General features: G+C 35.7%; 1 protein-coding gene across 1 annotated transcript in view; it reads left to right on the top strand.

The window, feature by feature from the left end:
• Window positions 1–10,175: 10,175 nt before the first annotated feature.
• The window catches only part of LOC138329899 (uncharacterized), a 39,596-nt gene continuing 26,848 nt past the window's right edge, over window positions 10,176–22,923 (top strand). The window contains exons 1-2 of the mRNA XM_069277186.1: window positions 10,176–10,416; window positions 13,241–13,311. Coding sequence (XP_069133287.1) covers window positions 13,251–13,311 — 61 coding nt within the window. The 5' untranslated portion in view covers window positions 10,176–10,416; window positions 13,241–13,250. The remainder of the gene's footprint in view (window positions 10,417–13,240; window positions 13,312–22,923) is intronic.

Here is a 22,923-nt window from a genome sequence, read left to right as displayed (position 1 = left end):
TAGGGTTGTGAGTTACAAACTTTAAGCTTACAAAATTGTGAAAATTTGATCGAGGACCCCATGTTTTTATATGATATTTGAAAAATATATTACCCTGGGCATATCATATACAAATATTGGGAAATTGACATGGGTTTTCATTTCTTTTTTTGCCTATTCATTGTTTTTTTAAGTGGGAAAACATGGCAAAACATAATAATTACGTATAGAAACGGTCATCGGAAATAAAGAAAATTAGTTATTATTTGAAAAAATACAACAGTTTTGTATATTGTTTTATCGTTAGAAATTAAGGACAAAAAATCAACAGGATTGAGACTACATACACCCTAATATTACGGAAAACATATTTTGATGAATTTTTCTTTTTGCTGCCAGCAAATTTGTACGGATGGTATATTTCAAGCTCAAATATCTCAAAAAGTAGTTCGAGAACACCAATTTTTCTTTACAAATTTGAAATCTACATGAAAAATGCAAGAAAATAAGACCTATCAGAAAAAAATGACATGGGTTTTACCAAAAGTATGGAGCTACCTTAAAACATTAAAATAAGTTTGATGTCAATCACTTCGTTCATATCGGGATATACATGTAATTTTTAAATATTTTGTTGAGTGCTGGTTCTATTGATTAGCTTGAAACAAAACATTTTTTTTACCGCAGTGTCATTATTTAGACAGGAAAATCAGGAAAAGATATCAAAAATATAAATTGGTGTATGTGTTACGGACCAGTAACTGCTATTTTGCTGTTCGTTGAATATTGACAAAAAACTACATTCGGACGCATTTTGTTTTTAATGAAACTAGATACATTAATTCTATCCTATTTCCAGGATGAAGTAGCTTGGTTGTTTTAAGCTAATTTTAAAAATGCATAAAACCAAAGAAATAGTCATATCAAACAGTGTTCATTTTTCACATTGTCTGCCGTGCTCTTGTTTACGGGGTATTGTTTGATGTTTCCGGCAATTAATCTTTAATTAGTTTATTCTGTTTTGTGATTGGCTTTGTGCTCAGCAAATGAAATACATGTTGTTATACCGATAGATGTTCCGACTACACTCTTTTATTTTCATTAGAAACGATTTATTTTTGATATTTGCACAGTTCAATGCATTCTTCGAATAAATTGTCCCATTAAAGGGATTAATAGTGTAATGATTTGAAAAGCAGAAGATACATAGTTGTCCACCGCCGATTTTGATTTTATGCATCATATTGTGTTGGAGAATGTCAAGAACATAACGTAACCATAACCAAATAATAATCGTGTGAAAACGAGATAAATTACGCATGAAAACGAGGTAATATCGCGTTAAAAAGAGATAACTAACGCGTGAAAATGAGATAATACTCACATTAATACGAGATAACAAACGCTTATAAACGAGTTAATAATCGCGTTAAAAAGAGATAACTAACGCATGAAAATGAGATAATACTCACATTAATACGAGATAACAAACGCATGAAAACGAGTTAATAATCGCGTTAAAAAGAGATACTGGTAAATAACGGGTGAAAACGAGATAATACTCACATTAATTAGATATAACAAACGCACGAACACGAGGTTATAATCGCGTTAAATGAGATGAATAACGAGTTAAAAAGAGATAATACTCGCATTAATACGAGATAAAAAAACGTAATATAATCGTGTTTAAAAAAGATAACTAACGCTTTAAAAAGAGATTAATAACGCGTTAAAAAGAGATAACTAACGCGTGAAAACGAGAAAAGTAGCGCGTAATTTTAGAAATAATTGTTATTTTTTGTTGTTGACTGGTGTATGAACGTCAATTTTGACAGATCATTTAATAGGCCATGGGCTAGGAGGGTCCCACATGCACCCCCCCAAACCTCCGAACCAATATTTTTCTGAACCCTTATGACCCACTGATCACAAATCCAAATGTTAACATTGCATAAGTTGGGATGAACTTCCGGTTATGACGTCATCAAGATGGCCGCCATCTCGAATTTCACTAAAAATTGAAAAATAGTCATAACATTAACATTTTTCAACCGAAGTAGACAAATGAGGTATCAAAATGACCACAATAGAACAACATATACATATCCGGACCAAAAAATCCAATATATGTAGTGATTTCTACACAGGAAATGAAAAAATCGGATTTAAAGCTCAAAAATGGTGATTTTTCAGCAAATTTTTCATATTTTGTTTGACGCAGCAAAAATGTTTCCCAACAGCAATCTATTATTTCTAATAAGTTTTTTGACCACTTATCAATCAGTTTAAACAACAACAACAACAAAAACCAATGTTAACATTGTATAGGTTCCGGTTATGACGTCATCAAGATGGCCACTAAAAAATGAAGAATAGTCATAACACTGATATTTTTCAACTAAAGTAGACAAATGTGGTATCAAAATGACCACAATAGAACGACAAATACATACCAGGAAAAAATAATCAAATATGTGTAGTGATTTGTACGGAAGAAATAAATAAATAAGCTTTTAAGCTAAAAAATGGTGATTTTTCAGCAAATTTTTCATACTGGGCTTGACGCAGCAGAAATGTTTCCCAACAACAAATTATTACTCGCAATCAGTTATTTGAACTCCTATCAATCATCAAAAATATATAGAAATGCAAAAAAAGAATTATTGTTATACCCCTCAATTTTGTAGATTAGCAGCGTCTCAAAAATAACACAACATCTACTGATAACGTAACAAATGTAACCTAAGCTAAGCCTACGTTTCCGTTAATATCATTAACAGTTCCCAAAGCGTTTGTGTCTTTGAAAATGAGCACATTCATTGTTTATTTCCTATGCATAGCGTAAGCAAAATGTCAGATGGTTACTACAATGTCACTAATATGTCTTTCACTGGTTCTCAATGATAACCATTATCATTGTGCGTGCTTTCTCGCCTCACTGACCTATCCACTGAAGAGACTCGGCATATCTGGTAGCTGGTACATGCAGTCCGAATCAGAGTACTCGAGATATCAGTATCCAATTCGTCGAAAGCCAGATCGACGTCGTCGATGTCGATGAGCTCATGTGACACTGCATTACCAGTGTTGTTCTAGTCTTTTATGACCTATCCATGATCAGAGTTCATATCAGGAACAACAGGTTCAGGGATGTGGGATCTCTTTCAGATTCTAACATATCGTACGTATATGCTGTTTCAGACTTCTCCGGCATAATGGAAATTACACCAGATGCACATTCTTCCAATGGTGGTATTGGTTCTCCTTAGCACATAACTCCATAATTCGTATGAAGTACTATTCATCAATCTTGTGGACCCTCGTGCAACCATAAATGGCACAGGTGATATCATCGAGGTCATTAATGAGGGCATAAATGTTAAATGTTTTTCATTGGTCTGACTTTCCCCACTCCCTTGAAGGTGCTGGTTGCGTTACATCTTGTGTATGCGCAAAGAGACCATTGAAGACTCTCCAGTAAAAAGTTATATTAAGTGTTTTCCAGACTTGGCAAAGAGTGAAACTTCACTGCAGACCTCATTTATGACCTCAAAGAATCCACCTGTGCCACCAATGGTCACTGAGGTTCACAAGAATGAGGAATTGTGCTTCATACGAATTAAGAAGAACCAACACAACCCTCCGCAGAATGTTTGTCTGGTGTCTTTTCCATCATGCCGGGGAAGTCTTGAACATCATATACAATATGTGAATCTAGGTGAAACTAGGTTGGAAACAGGAAGAGCTCCCACATCCCTGAAGCCGATGTTTCTGATCTTAACTCTGACCATGGACAGTTGACAAGTTAGAACCATGATGGTAACCCGGTAATGTAATGTCACATCAGGTCACCGAGGTCGAAGACGAAACTCTGGCGAGAAAGCACGCACAACGAAAATGATTAGCATTAAGAACTAGTGAAAGAAATATGTGGCACTGTAGTAGCCATCTTATATTTCCTTGCGTTATACACAGAAAATAAGTAATGAATGTGCTCATTCTAAAAGACACAATATGTTTCGAAAAGTGTAATGGTATTTACGAAACTTTAATTTGATACCCTATAGCTTTTAGTTAGCGTTTTGCTGTAATAATTCAGTTTGAGAGGCTACTAGTCTACAAAATTTCGAACATGAAAATGGATTATTTTGAAGTCCCATTTAGATATTCAGCCAACTTTAAATTCAAATTTGTTAATATATAAATCGTCAATAGCCAATGTTATATTCAGGAAATTCCAAAACACCAGGAAACTGTAGTGTTAGCGGTTTGGAAAAAATAACAATCATATGCCGCATCCGGTGATGTTTTGTAAACCAAATGATGGTATAACAATTCTCTTTTGCATTTCTATATATTTTTGTTGTTGTTGTTGTTTTAACAGATTGATAAGAGGTCAAATAACTGATTGTGAATAATAATTTGTTATTGGGAAACAATTTTGCTGCGTCAAGCCAAATATGAAAAAATGCTGAAAAATTACCATTTTTGAGCTTAAAATATATTTTTTTATTTCCTGCGATATTGGATTATTTGGTCCTGACATGTATTTGTTGTTCTATTGTGGTCATTTTGATACCTCATTTGTCTGCGTCAAGCCCAGTATGAAAAATTTGCTGAAAAATCACCATTTTTTAGCTTAAAAGCTTATTTATTTATTTCTTCCGTACAAATCACTACACATATTTGATTATTTTTTCCTGATATGTATTTGTCGTTCTATTGTGGTCATTTTGATACCACATTTGTCTACTTTAGTTGAAAAATATCAGTGTTATGACTATTCTTCATTTTTTAGTGGCCATCTTGATGACGTCATAACCGGAACCTATACAATGTTAACATTGGTTTTTGTTGTTGTTGTTGTTTAAACTGATTGATAAGTGGTCAAAAAACTTATTAGAAATAATAGATTGCTGTTGGGAAACATTTTTGCTGCGTCAAACAAAATATGAAAAATTTGCTGAAAAATCACCATTTTTGAGCTTTAAATCCGATTTTTTCATTTCCTGTGTAGAAATCACTACATATATTGGATTTTTTGGTCCGGATATGTATATGTTGTTCTATTGTGGTCATTTTGATACCTCATTTGTCTACTTCGGTTGAAAAATGTTAATGTTATGACTATTTTTCAATTTTTAGTGAAATTCGAGATGGCGGCCATCTTGATGACGTCATAACCGGAAGTTCATCCCAACTTATGCAATGTTAACATTTGGATTTGTGATCAGTGGGTCATAAGGGTTCAGAAAAATATTGGTTCGGAGGTTTGGGGGGGGGGGGGTGCATGTGGGACCCTCCTAGCCCATGGCCTATTAAATGACGCGCGTCAAACACACAACGAAAATGTAAATATAACGAGATAATTAACGCATTAAAACGCATGAAAACAAGATGATTAACTCTTTAACTCGAGATAATTATATTTTTATCTTTTAAAAAATGCCACGTGATTCAATTTGCATTTAGAGTTTATTTTCTAAACCACCTCCAGAAGCGATAAAGGACCCCTTCTACATTGCGAAGCAGTTCAACATTATTTAACAACGTTTACCTGTCTTAATGATCGATATCACGAAACTCCAGATATAACCAATGTTCCTTAGAAATTATGGCAGTACGTAATGGATATTAACCTTAGAGTCGGTATGCATCGGTATACCAACCTATACACGTGTAGGTTGACCTAACGCAGAGCCGAAATATATGTATAACTTCCCTACCTGCCATTTGATTCCTCTTATAAAAACATTGTGACGTGCTGAGGCCGTTGCTTAACTACAGCTACATTGTAGCTGTTGGACTATGTGGCTGAAATGCCCATATCCATGTTTCGTTACACAATATCTTGAATGGTAGTAGTACTGTAACAGCTCATTTGCACATATAAAATGTACCATACAACGTTTATAAAGTAATTTTGGAAAGGGAAGTAGCTCGTACAGAAAGCATGCATAGTTGACAGTTTATACTTTTTGGAAAATTAGACTGCTTATTGAAACACCGAATCCAGCAATGTTTTGAAAAGTTACTAACGAGCACACCTTATCATATATCGAAGTACTTTGATATCGTGTCGTTTCTTTCCATTTCTCGCGCTCTCCAATGTCACCACGGTCTGTGATATTTCTTCCATGCTTGATGTTTATTTTTGAATCGATTCCATACCATGTAATATATACTAGAAGAGTAGACATCGTATACTTACATGGCCACGTGCATGTTGTGCAATCTGAATCGGGAACGACTTTGAGCTTAAATGGATAATTCACTGAGGCTAATTACGTAACCACAAAGCAAAATATGACAAAGAATTTTCTGTGAAAAATAAACCAGAACTAATGACATATTCTGCATCTTCAACTAATGCCATTGATATTGTTAAAATGCCAAATCGCATGGTATAACGTATGCTTAAGCATGCACAATATGTACGCTATTTAACAATTAAAGGATTGTTAGATTGTATTTATTGGAGATATAAATGCAATCTGGGTGGCATATAAATGCAATCTGGGTGGCATATAAATAGAATAATAGGGCGCTATGAATATTTATCTGCCACCTAGATTGCATTTATATCTCCAATAAATGCAATCTAACAATCCTTTAATTGTTATATTTACATTTTACTTTCTAGTTCAAAGAAAAAACATTAAAAAAGATTCGAGTGAACATTTGAATTTCCCGCTTCAGCCATTTAACCTCAACAGCCAAGTTCAATGTGATAAAAAAATAGTTCCTATAAAAATTAAAAAGATAACAAAATTACAATGTTTTCCAATAGCTTTTCAGTTTAATTTCAATTATCCAGACACTCAAAAGATTTTTTTTATAAGTTTCATAACCAAATTGGTTCATTCGACTACATTGTCAATTTTCCCGCGCGGACTAACATGGTGTCAATAAACAAGGCTCACATCTATTTATGTAGATATTACTACGCTGAGTCTAGGCTGCATTTATTGGCTCATAATGCAGATCAATATTATCATTAGAGTAATGGGAGTCGCAGTGACAAAATGTAAATATAAGTTAATAAGTGCAGAGTTGATAAAGTTAGAAACGGTTTTCAAATCAACACACTCTCAGACGGGATTGTCTCTCTCACCTCAATTCAGATTATACTGGAATCTCCGAATGTACATATATCGGACATAAATAATTTGTTTGTTTGATTAATTAACGTCCTATTAACAGCTATGGTCATGTAAGGACGGCCTCCCATGTATGGAATGTGTCGCGTGTATGTAGTGCGAGGTGAGTGTTTTGGGAGACTGCGGTATGTTCGTGTTGTGTCTTCTTGTATAGTTGAACTTTTGCCCTTTTTATAGTGCTATATCACTGAAGCATGCCGCCGAAGACACTAAGCAAAATACCCCACCCGGTCACATTATACTGACAACGGGCGAACCAGTCGTCCCACTCCCAGTATGCTGAGCGCCAAGCAGGAGCGGAAACTACCACTTTTATAGACTTTGGTGTGTCTCGGCCAGGGGACAGAACCCAGAGCCTTCCTCACAGGGGCGAACGCTCAACTCAAGGCCAAAAGTGAGGCGGTGCCAAGGGAAGCATTAGGAAAGATAAAGTCAGTTAGGAAGAAGAGAAAAGGTAAGATCCTAAATTTAGTCGCCTTTTACGATCATGCAATAGGGGCAGCAGGTACAATTCTAACGCCCTACCTGCAGGGCAGCGGACATAAATAGGAGCTAATTAAAGTTAGAGTTATTGGCGTAGTTGGTATCATATGGACAGAAATGTCCGCATTGGTCACAGTGTACATAGAGGTTACACAACGAGTGGTTGTTGGATATGGAATTTATTCCACACGAGTGACTTTTTCTTAAAGTTACCAAAAACACTTGCTCAAATTCGTGTCTTTTGTAACTTTTAAAAAATAACTTACGAGTGTGAAATGAATTCCATACCCAACAACCACGCGTTTTGTGACCTGTTTCTACCACAATTATATTCGCTTTTAGCCGATAAAAATACAACGAGGATGAGTAAGCTATCCAACAGCAGTTTTGGCGTCAAGCGCCGATCACAGCATAGCATGGCGTCACTCGATTATTGATGACGTTGACAAATGATGACACAACACGCAGAAAGACGTAGTTCGGTCAAAGTTCACCGTGTCAGCCAATCATAACGCGTACAGAGTGTATACCACGTGTGGTATAAACAAATTGTTAATCAACAGCTGCATCATTTATTTGATACCCTGAGAGTTGAATAACACTGACTATTATGATAGAAGAACTGTAACACGTTGTGGTCTAACGTCTTACAGTACTGTATGCCGAACCCTGGCCGGGCGCTACTGAAGGATAAATGATCATTTCCAGCCTTAAGGGCGTAACAATGAAACAAATCTTCGGGGAAACTCATGAATCTATTCGAGTGTTGGATGCAAACGTCAGCCTCAGGTTATGATTTTGTTCATGTCGGACGCTCATGAATTTCCCTTCGTTGTCACACTATCTAAGTAAAGAAAGATTGTATTACTGTAAACCAACTTTCTTTCGCGTGCTATTTATTTTCGCGAATTTTGTGATCTCAGTTAATTCGCGAAAGTTAATCTCCACGAAAATTATATCTAAGACCATTAATACACAATTAAATTCAAAGACATTTCCATTCAATTTTAAATCCGCGAAACCGTATCTCCGCGAAAAATTTTGAAATGGAAATCACGAAATTAAGTAGCTGCGAAAGAAAATGGGTGTACAGTATTCTTTTGTTTCATTTGACTTTATTCAGACAATATCCCTGCCACACCTTTTTAGAAATAAAAAAACGACTCTTATTGGCTGCGGGCATGTATGTGGCTATCGATTTAATTTCATTTCAACAGAAAATGCATCACAATCTAAGTGATATGGTTCGTGATGGTTGTGATATGAGAAAAAAGTATGTGCACAATCTGATTGAAATACGATTTTTTTCACACCCTTTGATGAAGTATCTGTCAACATCCCATACGAGGTCACAATCGGGTGACCTTTCGAATTGGACAAATTAATTGCTTCTTTCATCAACACGGAAGTAAATATTAGTGGACATAAAAGTTTGCAATAACTGTCAATGGTTGTCACGTACCTTTGTATGTGGTTTGTTTGTTTGATTATTGTAACGTCCTATTAACAGCCAAAGGATGGCCTCCAATGTATGCAGTGTGTGCGAGGTGCGTGTTTTGTGAGACTGCGGTATGTTCGTGTTGTGTCTTCTTGTATAGTTGAATTGTTGCCCTTTTTACAGTGCCTTACAACTGCAGCATGCCGCCGAAGACACCAAGCAACACACCTCACCCGGTCACATTATACTGACAACGGGCGAACTCCCTGTTTGCTGAGCGTTAAGCAGGAGCAGAAACTACCACTATTATAGACTGTGATGTGTCTCGGCCAGGGAACAGAACCCAGAGTCTTCCTATCATGTGCTCTGTGACGTAATGTCGTTTTCATATAACTAGCTAGGTGAGGAAAATGCTTTATCCTTAAAGTTCAGGGAGTATGAAGATCAATAGAACTTGGCATCCTATGGGGTGTGGTCAGATCATTTTATCAAATAGAGATATAGTACAGACCTGTATTTTAATCAGATCAATATGAGCTAAACACAGCTATTTACTACAACGTGAAGCCGAGAAGCGTTGGTACAGTTGTATGTTCAATGACGTCATTACAAAAACAACTTTTAGAAATTGTTCCACGTTTATTATAGTAATTGCAAGAAATCGAAATGCCACTAGGAAGCCAGTTCAATCAATTTCTGCAGAATCTGGAATGATGGTCACGTTTGCCTGTTATTGAATTGCATTCCAATCGAAAACTATGGCGGTTGTGCCGGCATTGTTAATAATATTTTCTATCAAATGTAACAACCCATAGTCGGTATCAAATTCATATAGCACATTGTTCTCCTTCATCATTGCATGAGAGGTTCATGCATGATTGAAAAAGAACACAAGAAAGTTTATAAATAATTCAAACGTATCATTGACATGACTGAGTAAACAAAACATAAAATGCATATCTTTTATTTTCCCAATATTTTTTTGTGAACTTTGTATCGATTCGATGTTTTACCAAATACAATTTTAGTTATGGCTGTACATTTCCACTGTGCTTACTTAAACATAACCTATAAACAGGCAGTATTGTGTCGTCATTACGCACGTGAACCTATTCAATTTCAGAGAAAACGTTGTATCATACATACTACAAAATACGAAGTCACGTGTGGTATCCGGATAGCTTGATTGGCTGCTTGCGATCCGCCAATTATCCATAAGCTTGACGAATCAAATGACTATTTGAGAATAGTAGATTGGCAGCGTATTGGTTTAAAGGATTACGGTCTATCGACACCACACAGGGATGAACCCTGTATAAAGATCATTTATGTTGGAGAGTGGTACCAAGAAAGGTAAATATTGATTAAATATTTGTCCAAAACTGTTATTCATGTAAGATTAAGAAAACACTATACGTTATAATTACTTTTATTCAAGGAGAATTGAATTTCAGTGAATTTCCGCGAACTTAAAGTTATATGTGCCGTAACTGAGCGAAAATGTTGACATGCTATTGTTTTCTTCAGTAATCTATTGAAACTGTTACGTTTTGATAACTTAAGCTGTGAAAAACATTCGAAGTCACAGACAAAATATTTCGTGCCTTATAAACAGCCATTACAACACTTAAGGTTTTAGGTCATCTGACCCGAAGGGTAAGGATGACATATAGTCATCATGCTTCGTCCGTCGTCGTGCGCCGTGCGTAAACTTTTCATTCAAACAACTTTTCAATAACCGGAAGGCCAAGGTAACTCATCTTTTGCCTGTAGATTGCTGGAAATAAGGGCTACCAAGTTTGTTCAAATGAATGACCTTGACCTTCATTCAAGGTCACAGGTGTCAAAAAGGCTAAAATCTATAAACAACTTCTTCTCACGAATCAAAAGCCCCAGGGCACTGATATTGGGCCTGTAGCATGCTGTGATGAAAGGCTACCAAGTTTGTTCAAATGAATGACCTTAACCTTCATTTAAGGTCACAAGGGTCAAAAAGGCTAAAATTTTTAAACGATTTCTTCTCAAGAACCAGAAGGCCCAGAGTACTGATATTGGGCCTGTGACATGCAAGAATAAAGGGATATTAAGTCTGTTTAAATGAATGACCTTAATCTTCATTCAAGGTCACAGGGGTCAAAAAGGCTAAAATATATACACGACTTTTTCTCAAGAACCAAAAGGACCAAGAAACTGATATTGGACCTGTAACATGCTGGGATGAAAGGCTACCAAGTTTCTCAAATGAATGACCTTGACCTTCATTAAGGTCACAGGGGTCAAAAAGGCTAAAATACTCCAACAGTTTGTTTGGCAAAATCGGACCAGTGACATGCCGGGATGAATGACCATCAAGTTTGTTCAAATGAATGACCTTGATCTCATTCAAAAGGGCTGAAATATTTGAATGACGTCTTCAAGAACCAGAAGGCCTAAGGTACTGATATTGGGCCTGTAGCATGCTGGGATGAGGGCTACCAAGCTTGTTCAAATGGCTGACCTTGACCATCATTTAAGGTCACAGGCGTCAAATAGGCTAAAATCTTTAAACAACTTCTTCTCCAGAACCGAAAGGCCCAGGATACTCATATTGAGCTTGCAGAATGTTGAGATGAAGGGCTACCAAGTTTGTTCAAACGAATGACCTTGACCTTCATTTGGGCATTTTTTCAACCTATTTCGTCCCCTGAAACTCACTGGCAAAATTTTGCATGATTGGCCATTTGCAAAGGTCACCTGGACATGACTCCTAATGGGAATTTCTCAGATCCTCTTATCAAACGTAGTGATAATAAGGATCTGTATTTTAATCAGATTGAATAGGACTTGGCATCCTATGGGGTGTTGTCAGATCATTTTATCAAATGGAGACAAAGTACAGATCTGTATTTTAATCAGATCAATATGAGCTAGACAGTTGTATGTTCAATGACGTCATTACAAAATCAACTTTTAGAAATTGTTCCACGTTTATTATAGTAATTGCAAGAAATCGAAATGCCACTAGGAAGCCAGTTCAATCAATATCTGCAGAATCTGGGATGATTGCTCCTGAAGTACACTGGTATCTACGGATTGTATACGGTGTGTTCCCGGAAGCTACACTGTTCTTAAACGGTCGAGTATTATGATTTTCCATGAATATCCGTATCATCACCGGGTTCCTCCGTGAAATAATCGTGTAGAGACCGGCACAAACCGTAGTGCTCCGGACTCCGTGGTTAACCGTAGACAGACCAGGGTTGTTCGTGTTGGCAGCGTATCACGACCGCGTTAACACCGATACCGCAGTCTCCCAAAACACGCCTCTCGCACAACATACACGCAACACACCGCATACATGGGAGGCCGTCCTTACATGACCATATCTGTTAATAGGACGTTAATTAATCAAACAAACACACAAGGTATCATGATATAAAAGAACCTAAGGACGCCAGAGATTCCTGGATGATCAAAATTTCCAACCGTGGTAACCCGGCGCCTCATCCTCGAATGTGTGAAAGGGGCTTTTTACAATAATTGTTTGGTTTAATATAGAATGATCAAATTATAACATGTCAGAACTGACAGTCTTTTACAATAAAATGAGTAAATAATTTAGTATGCGTCCGAAATACATTTTTCAAATCTTGAAACCGTTAGCCGTTTACAGAGGTGAAATGTGGGGACCGCAATAAACTTGGGAGGGATTAGTAGATCGTATCGTGTAACTCACGGTATCAGACCGCAACGTATAGTGTAAGGTGATGAATAGGTAATCGAGGATGGTTTTATGCATGTTTAGAAGAAAAGTATCTGCAGAAGTCATTTTACAATTTGAAATGGAATTGTAGACCAGTATTGAAAATGTTTTCAAGTGGAAACGTATCAAAAAGGAAACCTTGTAAAGATTACATATTCTTACTGTGTTAATCATTGTAATATATCGAAAGTAACTTTGATAAAACAGAATTATCTTAATACTAGTTCATGCTAAACAGATACAAATGTATCTAATACAATTTCATATATATATATAATATATTTCAGATGATTAAGGAAAATATTACATTTGGCAAAAAATTAAATAGCACATTTCCGATTGCATCATTTTAGTACATGTATGTCCCTAATGTAAGCATGGCAAATCATGAAACAAGTGCAAAAGATAATGTGTTTTTTTTAATTTTTTTTTCAGAGACGTCAAGATGCGTTGCGTCTGTGTGGTATTGCTAATCCTATCACTTACAAGCCTATCTCTCATGAACCGTAAGTACATATTAACTAGTTACACGTATCTAATGATGTATCCTACAAACATCACACTAATTTATACGTTGTGTGTGATTCTAATACATGAAGGACCTTACATGAGTGTTCATTTCATATAAGATTTTATGTAACGGGCCTAAGAAGTTTTTATTTTTGCAAGTCTTGCGAACAAAAAGTAAACCTTCGAGACGAGTTTCATAAAATCTCATATAAAATGAACACAATTTTAGATACGTTTATCATATAACTACAAATACCTACATAACAGAATATTTCTCGTTAAAATGTATTCCGAAAATCCAGCATAGGCTACCATTTTATCCCGCCGTTCTCGTAATCCTAGCGTCACGTCATTTTTCCAATCTGATTAAAATATAGATCCTTATAACCACTCCGTTATATAAAGGATCTGACAATATCCCATAGGGGGTCACGTCCAGATGACCTTTATACCACGTGGTCGTCATATCAGATACATTTTCTACACCTTGTCACGTCCCTTGAAAACGACATTTCGTCCCAGTATACATATACAACAAGGACATAGTTATTCAGATCCCCCGCCAATGGAGATATCAAAGCTGAAGTAAGTTTGATTGTGGAGACTTATGTGTATAAAAAAAAAACCCAGGAAAAAGTACAAAAATTGAAAACCTAAAAATAGCAAAAGGTACTACTAGACCATAAGACTAATGTGCCTATGGAGTTCCGTGCATATATCTCAACCGGTTTTCCAGTTATGCTGCGGAAACGAACCTGCTACAAAAAATGATATTTTCAGCAATGTTTCTATGGTTACAGAAAAAAGCACAAAAAGTGCAAACTTAAAAATAGCAAAAGGCACTACTAAACCATAAGAACAATGTGTCTATGAAGTTTCATGGAAATATCTTTGCTGGTTTTAGAGTTGTGCTCCGGAAACGATTCTTACACAAAAAGAAAAAATGCAAACAATGCAAACCTAAAAACAGCAAAAGGCACTTCTAGACCATAAGACCAATGTGTCTATGAAGTTTTGTGGAAATATCTCTACTGGTTTTAGAGTTATGCTCCGGAAACCATTCGTATGGACGGACGGAACCCATTTGTATATCCCCCGCCAACTTTGTTGGGCGACTTCGTTGGGCGGGGGATAATTAGCTTTATTGTGCTCTTTGGGCGAGATGACAACGTAAACCAAAAAAATTCTGACAGTTTTTTCATACTATTTCGTCCCTGAAATTCACTATCAAAATTTTGCAAGTAGCAATTCGATTGGCCATTTCCAAAGGTCATCCGGACATGACCCCTAATGGGATTTTCTCAGATCCTCTTATCAAACGTAGTGATAATAAGGATCTGTATTTTAATCAGATTGGTCATTTTTCCTGACGTTATTTTATTGTTTCTGTCTGACGTCACAATGAATTTCTAGCCAATGAAAATCGCCCCAGGTCATATTACACTAGTGACATACGAAAAACTATTACAAGGGCGAAATTACTGGATATCTCTTATGAGAAAGTATCGATGTTGACGTCATTACCTTGTGAGTAAACATTTTCCTTATAAAGGCCGTTTTACAATTATGACATAACAAACTATATCTACCCGTTATTGCAGATACCTATGTAATGTACAAATACAGAAAACAAAGAGATTATAAACTAGAGACTGACGTCAGGTTTATCCGCATGTTTCTCGGCTTTTCAGTATATTAATTTTAAACATAATTTTACCATTAAGCTTTACCATTCTTTGATGGTTTGAAGGGATACGATTTTCCTATAAAGCTGATGCAATATAATGTTTGCACAAACGAAAATAAGCAAATGGTTTCCGAATTGAATCGTTTAGAAGAAGATGGAAGATATCCGAAGTACACACAGGGGTGCTGCTGTCGATTGAAAAACGGAGTTCATTTTTTCAGCTATACATTTTAGCCAATAATGGGCCTTTGTTGAGGTATATCGCCTTCAGTTTTATATAATTAAATAATGACCGAGGGCGTTGCATTATGTAGGCGTTAGAATTGTACCTGCTGCCCTATTGCATGATCGTAAAAGACGACTTATCTTTTCTATTCTTCCTAACTGACTTTATCCTTCCTAATGCCTCCTTTGGCACCGCCTCACTTTTGGCCTTGAGTTGAGCGTTCGCCCCTGTGAGGAAGGCTCTGGGTTCTGTCACAACATACACGCAACACACCGCATACATGGGAGGCCGTCCTTACATGACCATAGCTGTTAATAGGACGTTAATTAATCAAACAAACAAACAAACAAACCATGCCGTTGTGTAACAGATAGCTCACCCCTTATGTACCCATAATTTAAAGAACGAACAATAAAATGACCCAAATATTTCCAAAAATATTTTAAAAATTCAACTGTATACCCATCACATCCTAAACTGTTATTGTTCTTCATATGTCTTAATATTTTAGAAGCTCCAGCGTCCGAAATATTGAGTTTCGGAATGTTTTCAAATTCAAGAAAATAATTAATAATCTGATTTATAGAAGACCTTAATTTCCTGTAAAATTTCTTGTTTTGGTATTATATTACCGTTTTCTAATTGAAGTTTGGAATCATTTTTGATGTAAATTTTCTTTTTTCGAGATTGAAAAAAATAATTAGTTGGTTTTTCCCATTCCTCTTCCCATTTTGCCCTGGATCTAATAATGACACCTTTTATCTTTTTCAGTCTGATTTCTTCTATATCTTTTTTCTTCTGTTCAGTTTCTATCAAATTTAGAATATTTTGGATTTCTACCTCCTCTTTTGACTTTTGGAGATCATTTTTTTTTTTGGTTCTGTATTTTTTTCTTATATGCAGCATGTGATATTGTTTTACCCCTTGTATGCATCAAAAGTGTCTCAAGAAATAATTGGTCATCAATAATGAATTGCATTTCCAATTCTGGTATATTATCAATATTTTCTAAATTATGAATGGGTAAACAATATTGTTTTTTTGTATCAAGTATAACATCATTTACTTCTTTGACATATTCCAAATCATATAATAAAAAATTGTTAAATTTCCACAGTCCCTTACCTCTCTTAAATTCATGAAAGTGAACACTAGTTTTTGGTAACGAATGATCCCAGGTGTATCTTTCAAAATCAGGGTGTTGTTCTCTATAAATGTCGATGACTTTCAGGACCTTATCCCTTCCCTTGAGGCTATTTACATGTTTACAACTCTCGTCATAATTAATAGTAGGGTTAATAACAAACTTAAAGTCACCACATATTATTATTTTACTTTTTCCAAAACTATCAATAGTATCGAAAATAAGGTTGAAAAAAGTTTAGATCATCAGATTTTAATTAGGACCATATACAGTAATTAATGTTAATTTCGTATCTTTAAGTTCGAGATCAATAGCTAAAAAGTTACCAGTCGTATCTGTTTTAGTTGCTTTTACTTTGAATTCAGAATTATTATTACATAGAACTACAACCCCTCTATCATTTGACTTGAATGAATTACAGTAGCATTCGTATCCCCAATCGTTACGAATAATATTTTCAGCAGCAAAATGGGTGTTCAATAAACAGTATATATTATAATGTTTTGCTCTAAGATATGAAAATGTGTCCTTTCTTTTCAAGTGTTCTCCAAGTCCCTGACAGTTAGCAGACAAAATATTCAAGTCATCCATAATCAAAACACGTGTTTAGAATATTCATGCATTAAAACTCACTTCCCGAATGAAGATTTTAAATCTACCATCCACAAAAGAGTAAGCAAAAAAAAAAAAATAAAAAAAAAAAAATAAATAAATAAAGAAAAAGAAAGAAAGAAGAAAAGGAGAACAAAAATTGTACATGTAGTAAAACCGTGACTAAGCCTATAAAAAGTCAAAATCAACTGTTCATCCACACACACACACCTGGCCTGAAAGTAAGTGTTCGACTCGCTTCAATTCTTAAACAAGACCTTTTCTCGGGCAATCGTTACAAACACTGGTATAACCCAGACGCTTCATTTTTTTTGAAACCATAAGTTTGTATGAGCAACCAAATATTTCAAAAATACATTATCTGGTAATTCATACCCGGACCATTGATGATAATATTAAATTTTGCTTTATCATATTTCTCTACTTATTTATTCACATTTATTTTTTTTAAATATAAGCAATCATCATTGTAGAGAATAACATGGGAGACAACTCTTATGATCATTTTCGAGATTGAAAAAAATAATTAGTTGGTTTTTCCCATTCCTCTTCCCATTTTGCCCTGGATCTAATAATGATACCTTTTATCTTTTTCAGTCTGATTTCTTCTAATTCTTTTTCCTTCTGTTCAGTTTCTATCAAATTTAGAATATTTTGGATTTCTACCTCCTCTATTGACTTTTGGAAATCAATTTTTTTTGGTTCTGTATTTTTTTCTTATATGCAGCATGTGATATTGTTTTACCCCTTGTATGCATCAAAAGTGTCTCAAGAAATAATTGGTCATTGAATTGCATTTCCAATTCTGGTATATTATCAATATTTTTTAAATTATGAATGGGTAAACAATATTGTTTTTTTGTATCAAGTATAACATCATTTACTTCTTTGACATATTCCAAATCATATAATAAAAATTGTTAAATTTCCACAGTCCCTTACCTCTCTTAAATTCATGAAAGTGAACACTAGTTTTTGGTAACGAATGATCCCAGGTGTATCTTTCAAAATCAGGGTGTTGTTCTCTATAAATGTCGATGACTTTCAGGACCTTATCCCTTCCCTTGAGGCTATTTACATGTTTACAACTCTCGTCATAATTAATAGTAGGGTTAATTACAAACTTAAAGTCACCACATATTATTATTTTACTTTTTCCAAAACTATCAATAGTATCGAAAATAAGGTTGAATAAAGTTTAGATCATCAGATTTTAATTAGGGCCATTTACAGTAATTAATGTTAATTTCGTATCTGTAAGTTCGAGATCAATAGCTAAAAAGTTACCAGTCGTGTCTGTTTTAGTTGCTTTTACTTTGAATTGCAACCCCTCTATCATTTGACTTGAATGAATTACAGTAGCATTCGTATCCCCAATCGTTACGAATAATATTTTCAGCAGCAAAATGGGTGTCCAATAAACAGTATATATTATAATGTTTTGCTCTAAGATATGAAAATGTGTCCTTTCTTTTCAAGTGTTCTCCCAGTCCCTGACAGTTAGCAGACAAAATATTCAAGTCATCCATAATCAAAACACGTGTTTAGAATATTCATGCATTCAAACAACCACTTCCCGAATGAAGATTTTAAATCTACCATCCACAAAAGAGTAAGAAAAAAAAAAAAAAAAAAAATCATAATAAATAAGAAGAAAAGGAGAACAAAAATTGTACATGTAGTAAACCGTGACTAAGCCTATTAAAAAGTCAAAATCAACTGTTCATCCACACACACACACACACTGGCCTGAAAGTAAGTGTTCGACTCGCTTCAATTCTTAAACAAGACCTTTTCTCAGGCAATCGTTACAAACACTGGTATAACCCAGACGCTTCATTTTTTTGAAACCATAAGTTTGTATGAGCAACCAAATATTTCAAAAATACATTATCTGGTAATTTATACACGGACCATTGATGATAATATTAAATTTTGCTTTGTCATATTTCTCTACTTATTTATTCACATTTTTTTTTAATATAAGCAATCATCATTGTAGAGAATAGCATGGGAGACAACTCTTACGATCATGATTGACGCCTAAATGTTAGACAACTATATATATGTAGTTAACCAAGAGATTGAAAGAATAAACCATAAATCAGTTTTAATTATGGCATTATGTCTTTTTATAGAGATGTGTAGAGAATCTTGTAAGAAAGAAGGGGGGAAATACATAATAATTTATGTAATAGGCTACTTTATGTAGCTATTTCGTTATCAAATAAAATACATGTACATGCAGCTTACCTGCTCTCACATAAAAAATCCACATTCCATGAATATATAATCCAGCACAAACGAAAACAAACTTACAAAACAAAAAAAACCCAAAAAATTGCTAAGAACTTTTTAAGAAAAAATGTTTCCTGATGGATCACAAACCAGAGATCATAATAGATCTCTGGCGGCAGCACTTTTGTACTGCCGAAAGTTAAGTACCGATCCATATTTATAAAGAATTAATCGCATAACATATACACACAAGAAACAGTTTTTGTGTCGCCTGCACCGCAAGGGCGACACTTAGGTATCACTTTATCGGTGTCTGCGTCGTCGGCGTCTGGGAAACGGTTTCCGTACGATAACTGAAGTATTTATTGTCCGATTTCAACCAAATTTGGTATATAGCTTTATATCAATGAGATCTCGGATGAGTTCGATAATGGTCAAAATCCGTCAATATTTGCAAGAGTTACGGAACTTTAAAATCGTCAAAACAGAAAAATCCATGGTTTCCGCTCAATAACTTAAATATTTATCGTCCAATTTCAACCAAATTTGGTATGTTGCTTTATATTAATGAGATCTTAGATGGGGTCGATACTGGTCAAAATCTGTCTATATTTGCAAGAGTTACGGGACCTTAAAATAGTCGAAACATGGCTTCCGCTTGAAAACATTAGCATTTATTGTCCGATTCCAACCAAATTTGGTATATTGCTTTATATCAATGAAATCTTAGATGGGTTCGATACTTTTCAAAATCCATCAATATTTGCAAGAGTTATGGAACTGGATTTCTTCACCTAAATTATAAACAATATTTTCAACTGTAAATAACTATTTTTTGTGATGCTGTGCAGGCGACACATCCACTTCCGTGGAATTCTTGTTCTTAAGAACTATTCCTGGTGATATAAGAGTCGTTAAGAAGAGGAGTATCAAACCAAAGTCTCCTTTTTTTCCACAAAAATCACATACAATTTTGCGTCTATATTATATGAGTTCTGAACACTATTAGTACGTACGTAATCTTTTGGCTCGGATAACTTCATGTTTTCTGCGTCTCTGTACAAATTTGACGATGATATTCCTTGGCTGACCGTTGACGAACTTCCCAAGTCTATGGTCGATATCTATTTCTCCACTTTTCAAATGCACTTTCAGTTTCTTATTCACAAATGAAACAACACGATCAACACATTTTTCCACAGATTCTCTATAAAAGTTTTATGATTGATACCAAACACATTGCTTTACCAAAAATAATTGAGCTACTGAAAGCACGTCCAGTCATAATGAATGTTGTCATGTTCCATGTTCATTGTTTGATTTGGGTAAGTTAAGTTGCCTGTAAGATACGTCTATACCTAGTTAAATTAATTCTTAATTCATGATTTTAGAGCAAAAATACCAAATTGTAGAAATATAACAGCTTGTCAACCATCTTGTCCAGGGCAAGAAACCAAGCTAGGGGTCACCTGTCTTGCCATGCATGACTACCCCTTTCCTAATCCTGTAATTACATATGAAGCCAGTTCAGTTAACACAAAAAATGTGATTCCTGAAAATGAGTACAGGTGCCCTATGTGCTTTGCTTTCTGAAAAAGTTACAGAACTTTGTATTTTGTCAACAGTCAACAATTTTAATAAAATATATTAAGTTGACATTTATTAAAGAGTTCTTATTATTAGCTACTATTGTACCCTAATAACTCTGTCAGACCCCTATACATAGATATTATAGGTCTCTGTCTCTGTTACGGTTAATAATTCTAGCAAGGAATGATTATTTACAGTTGTGCGATTGGGACGATTGGTCAATCAAATTTGCGAAATCATTCCATATGATTCCGATTGAATAAAGGGTGTTATTTGCCAATTTAGTAATTTTCGAGGAATGCAGTATTTCAAAGCATATGATTCTAAATAATTTACATAATTATTCGATAATATGTGCTTGTTATAGTCCCATTGCAAAAAGCGTCCCACCTTGTTACTAGATGTCCTGCAGTCCGGTTGTATTTATCTTTCTGACAATTCCAGTTTTCTTAGCGAAATTTATAGGTAGCAACAAACAAAAGAGCGGCCTGACCCAGGGTGATATTTTTATTCAATGGGAAGTCCCTGTTTTGAACTATGCATAAAATAAAAAAATCATATATTAAAAAATTGGCACATGTAAATCCAACTGATATATTTTAAGCTCACCTGGCCCAAATGGCCGTTGAGCTTATGTCATAGTGCGGCGTCCGTCGTCCGTCCGTCCGTCAACATTTCCTTTAAATCGCTACTAGTCATGCATGGATTTTAACCAAATTTGGCCACAAACATCCTTGAGGGAAGGGGAACAGAACTTGTATAAATTTTGGCTCTGACCCATCGTGGGCAGGAGGGGCGGGGCCCAATAGAGAAAATGAAGGTAAATCCTATAAAACGCTACTTGTCCTTGAGTTCAGCATGGATTGTAACCAAATTTGGCCACAAACATCCTTGAGGGAAGGGGAACAGAACTTGTATAAATTTTGGTTCTGACCCCCTAAGGGCAGGAGGGGCGGGCCCAATAAGGGGAATAGAGGTAAATCCTATAACTCGCTACTTGACCTAGAGTTCTGCATGGATTGTAACCAAATTTGGCTACAAATATTCTTGGCGGAAGGGGAACAGAACTTGTATAAATTTTGGTTCTGACCCCCCGGGGGCAGGAGGGGCGGGGCCCAATAGGGGAAATATAGGTAATCTTATAAATCGCTACTTATCCTAGAGTTCTGCATGGATTGTAACCAAATTTGACCAGAAACATCCTTGGGGGAAGGAGAACAGAACTTGTATAAATTTTGGCTCTGACCCATCGTGGGCAGGAGGGGTGGGGCCCAATAGGGAAAATAAAGGTAAATCCTATAAAACGCTATTTGTCCTTGAGTTCAGCATGGATTGTAACCAAATTTGGCCACAAACATCCTTGAGGGAAGGGGAACAGAACTTGTATAAATTTTGGTTCTGACCCCCTAAGGGCAGGAGGGGCGGGCCCAATAAGGGGAATAGAGGTAAATCCTATAACTCGCTACTTGACCTAGAGTTCTGCATGGATTGTAACCAAATTTGGCTACAAATATCCTTGGCGGAAGGGGAACAGAACTTGTATAAATTTTGGTTCTGACCCCCCGGGGGCAGGAGGGGCGGGGCCCAATAGGGGAAATATAGGTAATCTTATAAATCGCTACTTATCCTAGAGTTCTGCATGGATTGTAACCAAATTTGACCAGAAACATCCTTGGGGGAAGGAGAACAGAACTTGTATAAATTTTGGCTCTGACCCATCGTGGGCAGGAGGGGCGGGGCCCAATAGGGAAAATAAAGGTAAATCCTATAAAACGCTACTTGTCCTTGAGTTCAGCATGGATTGTAACCAAATTTGGCCACAAACATCCTTGAGGGAAGGGGAACAGAACTTGTATAAATTTTGGTTCTGACCCCCTAAGGGCAGGAGGGGCGGGCCCAATAAGGGGAATAGAGGTAAATCCTATAACTCGCTACTTGACCTAGAGTTCTGCATGGATTGTAACCAAATTTGGCTACAAATATCCTTGGCGGAAGGGGAACAGAACTTGTATAAATTTTGGTTCTGACCCCCCGGGGGCAGGAGGGGCGGGGCCCAATAGGGGAAATATAGGTAATCTTATAAATCGCTACTTATCCTAGAGTTCTGCATG

Source organism: Argopecten irradians, chromosome 8, assembly GCF_041381155.1.
Source record: "Argopecten irradians isolate NY chromosome 8, Ai_NY, whole genome shotgun sequence".
Lineage (NCBI taxonomy): Eukaryota > Metazoa > Mollusca > Bivalvia > Pectinida > Pectinidae > Argopecten > Argopecten irradians.
Note: the sequence above shows the minus strand (reverse complement) of the source record. Positions and strands in the feature narration are given on the sequence as shown.